Raw genomic sequence first — 3,256 nt, 5'->3', positions numbered from 1 at the left:
AGAATCTCATAAAAAAAACAATGATCATGATGAAAGACTTAACATCTCATTACATCATGTTGATCACGGAGATTGTTACGAACCTAAGACATTAGAAAAATGTTCTATATCGTACAAAAGTGGTAGAAAACGTTACAAAAACAAAATGAAATGTTACAAAGTCAAGGGTCGTCTAGGAAAACAAAGGTTTTAATTAACAACTAGTTTAAATAGAATTAAGTTGAGTTATTTAAAAATGAAATTGAAAGTTGGTTATTTACAAAGTTAGCTTGAATACAAATATTGAATCGCAATGTTTTTAAATTATTTATTCAACAGTAGTTTGTTTTTCTCAATACTATACTTATGATATTCTATTTTATATTTAAATTTGAGACTACAGTAACTCAGGTTTTATAAATTGTTTGTAACGCTTTATAGACCGTTCCTCATGAATGGTATATTTTTTCGATTTGATAATGAAACTTTTAAATTGTTAAACAAAAACTATTTTAAAGGAAAACAGTTTATGACCGCCTTGGAAAACGACGACCACAAAATAATAATGATATAGATAATGACGGTTGTGTCATTATGAAGGGAGACTTATACGCTCACAAAAAGAAATTGTAAGTTGTTGTTTGTTTTTTTTAAACTTATTTTTCGTATAATTGAAATATTAAGTTTTTGTACTTTTTTATTATACGTAAACTCTTAAGACTAATAATAAAAATAACTAAAACATTTATCAAAATATAATATTGAATAAAAATTCAATTGTTTTGAGTACAAGGTTTTGGTTATGAGTACAAGGTTTTACTACCTTGTAAAACAAAACTTTAATGTATTAAATTTCACAGTGACCCGTTGAGCCGAAACAGAGGATCAATAATAAGAAAGTTTAAAATTGACAGGAGAGAAAATATCAAAATATCTCCTGCCGCAATCAAAAACAACTTCAACAACATCAATAAGTCAAAAGTTGATGTAGAAAACGCCTGGTACCAAATAAAAGTATTTCGAGGCGCAGATGAAGTTGAAACTCAATTGATTGAAAAAATGAGTAAAATTATTGATGCTCCCATAGAATACAGGCAGTATCACGTTTTCAACGGTGATGCTAGTTTCTATGTGCTTGGAAAAGGCAAAGCAGATGCGCTGTTGAGTTGCAACCGTCAACTTACCAGCAGTTTCGGTAATGATATGCTGAAAGTAGTTAGGTACACAGCAAAGTCTGATGTATACCGTGACGACCAACTAGAAAGCATTAAGCAGTGCATCAAAAGCCGGGTCTATTTAGAACAAGGCGTTCTTGACTTGAGCGGTCTCAGCTTTGACAAAACTCTGAAGAAGCAAGGTATCAGAATTAACCTGCATAGAAGCGAGTATTTTACAATTATTGTAAAAACATTAGATTCGCTGTTCAGAGGAAGTGATCAAAATAAAAGAATCACAACATTAAATTTAGAAAAAAATAACTTAAGTTATAAATCAATTGGCTTTCTCAAAAACAGCCTCATTGATATGTTTCCCAATATTAACCGTCTCTCAGTTGCTGAAAATCACATTAAAATCGTAAAAGATTTGAAAGCATTAAGAGATTGGAATTTAATTGAGCTTAAGTTATACGATAGCAGTCAAGATGCAACTGTAAATGATATAAGCAACTGGCGAAAACTCTTTCCAGACTTGATCAAACTTAACTGCAGAGATTATGAGCCTCCAGTTAAAATAGATGTTGCAGAGTATGAAATACCAAAAACTATGGGAAGCAACTTTATGCTGCTTTCTGATAGTGCAAAAGAAGTGTTCATCAATCATGTCAAAAACTTATTCAGTTGCCTTGACAAAGTAAAAACCTCAGATGATGCAAGCAACTTTTACTGTAAAGATTCACAGTTTAGCTTGACAATTTCTAGCAATGATAAAGATTCTACAATGAAAAAATACTTGGAAGTGTGCAAGGAGTGCACACCAAACAACCGACAGAAAGTCAGAGTCGGTTGTAATAAGTCCGATTCCAAAAAGTATAACTTTGGGAGAGAGGAAATTGTGAAAGCGTTGCGCAAGCTACCCTTATCAAAACACATCATGGACAGCTTTGTTTGTGATGTCACGTTCTGCTCTAGTGAGTTCATCAGTTACGTTATCAGCGGCACTTTTGAAGAAGCCGGTGGTAAAGTTCGCGCCTTCACCAGAAGCATATCCTGCGCAATTTCCGCTGAAATTAAATTTACAATACTGAGCGACATGCTCCATATCAGGAACCAATCGGTCGCCGAAAAGAAAGAAAACGCCGCCAAGGTGGCCGCAATCAACCAGTTGCCACGACCGCCGTGTGACGTGCGAACGGAGATGTTGAAAACTTTCATGAAAGACTCAGGAATGAACGAGAAATATTCGCACGAATGTCTGCACAACAACGGGTGGGATTATGATAAAGCCGGAAGAAATTTTATGGAACTGCACAAAAACAACCACATACCGCTTGAAGCATATCAATTCTAAAATACTGTTAACAAAATAAAAACAAAGAAGCTAAAACGAACTATCGATCTTAACTAAAAGCTTCTTTTCTTGTTATTTTTTCCCTTGATTTTAACAAATTTTTAATTGAGCTCTTTTATTTGTTGTTGTTTTCTTTTACAATTTTAATAAATTTTAATTAAAAAAAAATAAGTTTTTATATTATCAATAAGTATAAGCTAAAAAATGGTCTAAGTAAAATAAAAGTTTTCACTGATATATCCGCAGAAAAGAATGCGAAAACCTTTGATAGAAGAGTTTTTTATGCAAAGAAATTGATGTTTAGTATTAATTATCATAAAATAATATCTAATACAATAGAAATAAATTACAATAAATGAATTATTTTATATAAAAATAATACTTAGATTGCCTACTCCAAAACTATTTCATTTGCATTAAAACATCAAGGTCATATAATATAAAACATAAGGCTTTACTGTAACTCAATCATTTTAAATATCATACTTTCGTTTGGATACTTTCAGTTTATTATTATTATAGATAAATAGTTTAATTTAGACTACAGTCTAATATTTTAAGAAATAAAAGTGTTTGCACTGATAAATCCCATTGGTCATGTTTGAAAATAAACTGAACCGAGATTTGGCAAAATTTAGTTTTTTATTGAATATAAGACTGACATGTATAAAATTAAACAAAAACTAGAGGACGGCTTTCGATATTTGTGCAAAAGCTTATGCAAATTAGTTTTGTACTAGCTTAAATAGTTATATTTAGTTAGTTAAGT

General features: G+C 31.2%; 1 protein-coding gene across 1 annotated transcript; it reads left to right on the top strand.

Annotated features, from left to right (window-relative positions):
• The first annotated feature begins 573 nt into the window (after positions 1-573).
• LOC145842272 (nuclear RNA export factor 1-like) lies at positions 574-2,487 on the top strand. The gene is made up of 3 exons (XM_082949694.1): positions 574-608; positions 894-1,364; positions 1,494-2,487. Exons 1-3 carry the CDS (start codon positions 574-576, stop codon positions 2,485-2,487), a joined length of 1,500 nt encoding a protein of 499 aa, XP_082805820.1.
• Positions 2,488-3,256: the final 769 nt, after the last annotated feature.

This window comes from Thalia democratica, chromosome 8 (assembly GCF_965202585.1).
Source record: "Thalia democratica chromosome 8, ktThaDemo2.hap1.1, whole genome shotgun sequence".
Taxonomy (NCBI): domain Eukaryota; kingdom Metazoa; phylum Chordata; class Thaliacea; order Salpida; family Salpidae; genus Thalia; species Thalia democratica.
Note: the sequence above shows the minus strand (reverse complement) of the source record. Positions and strands in the feature narration are given on the sequence as shown.

Excerpts from the sequence above, each read along its gene's own strand:
- LOC145842272 (XM_082949694.1), top strand. The coding sequence starts at position 574 with ATGAAGGGAGACTTATACGCTCACAAAAAGAAATT. Across the intron at positions 609-893 it reads TACGCTCACAAAAAGAAATT|GAGAGAAAATATCAAAATAT; the intron begins GTAAGTTGTTGT and ends TAAAATTGACAG. Across the intron at positions 1,365-1,493 it reads ATTAACCTGCATAGAAGCGA|CCTCATTGATATGTTTCCCA; the intron begins GTATTTTACAAT and ends TCTCAAAAACAG.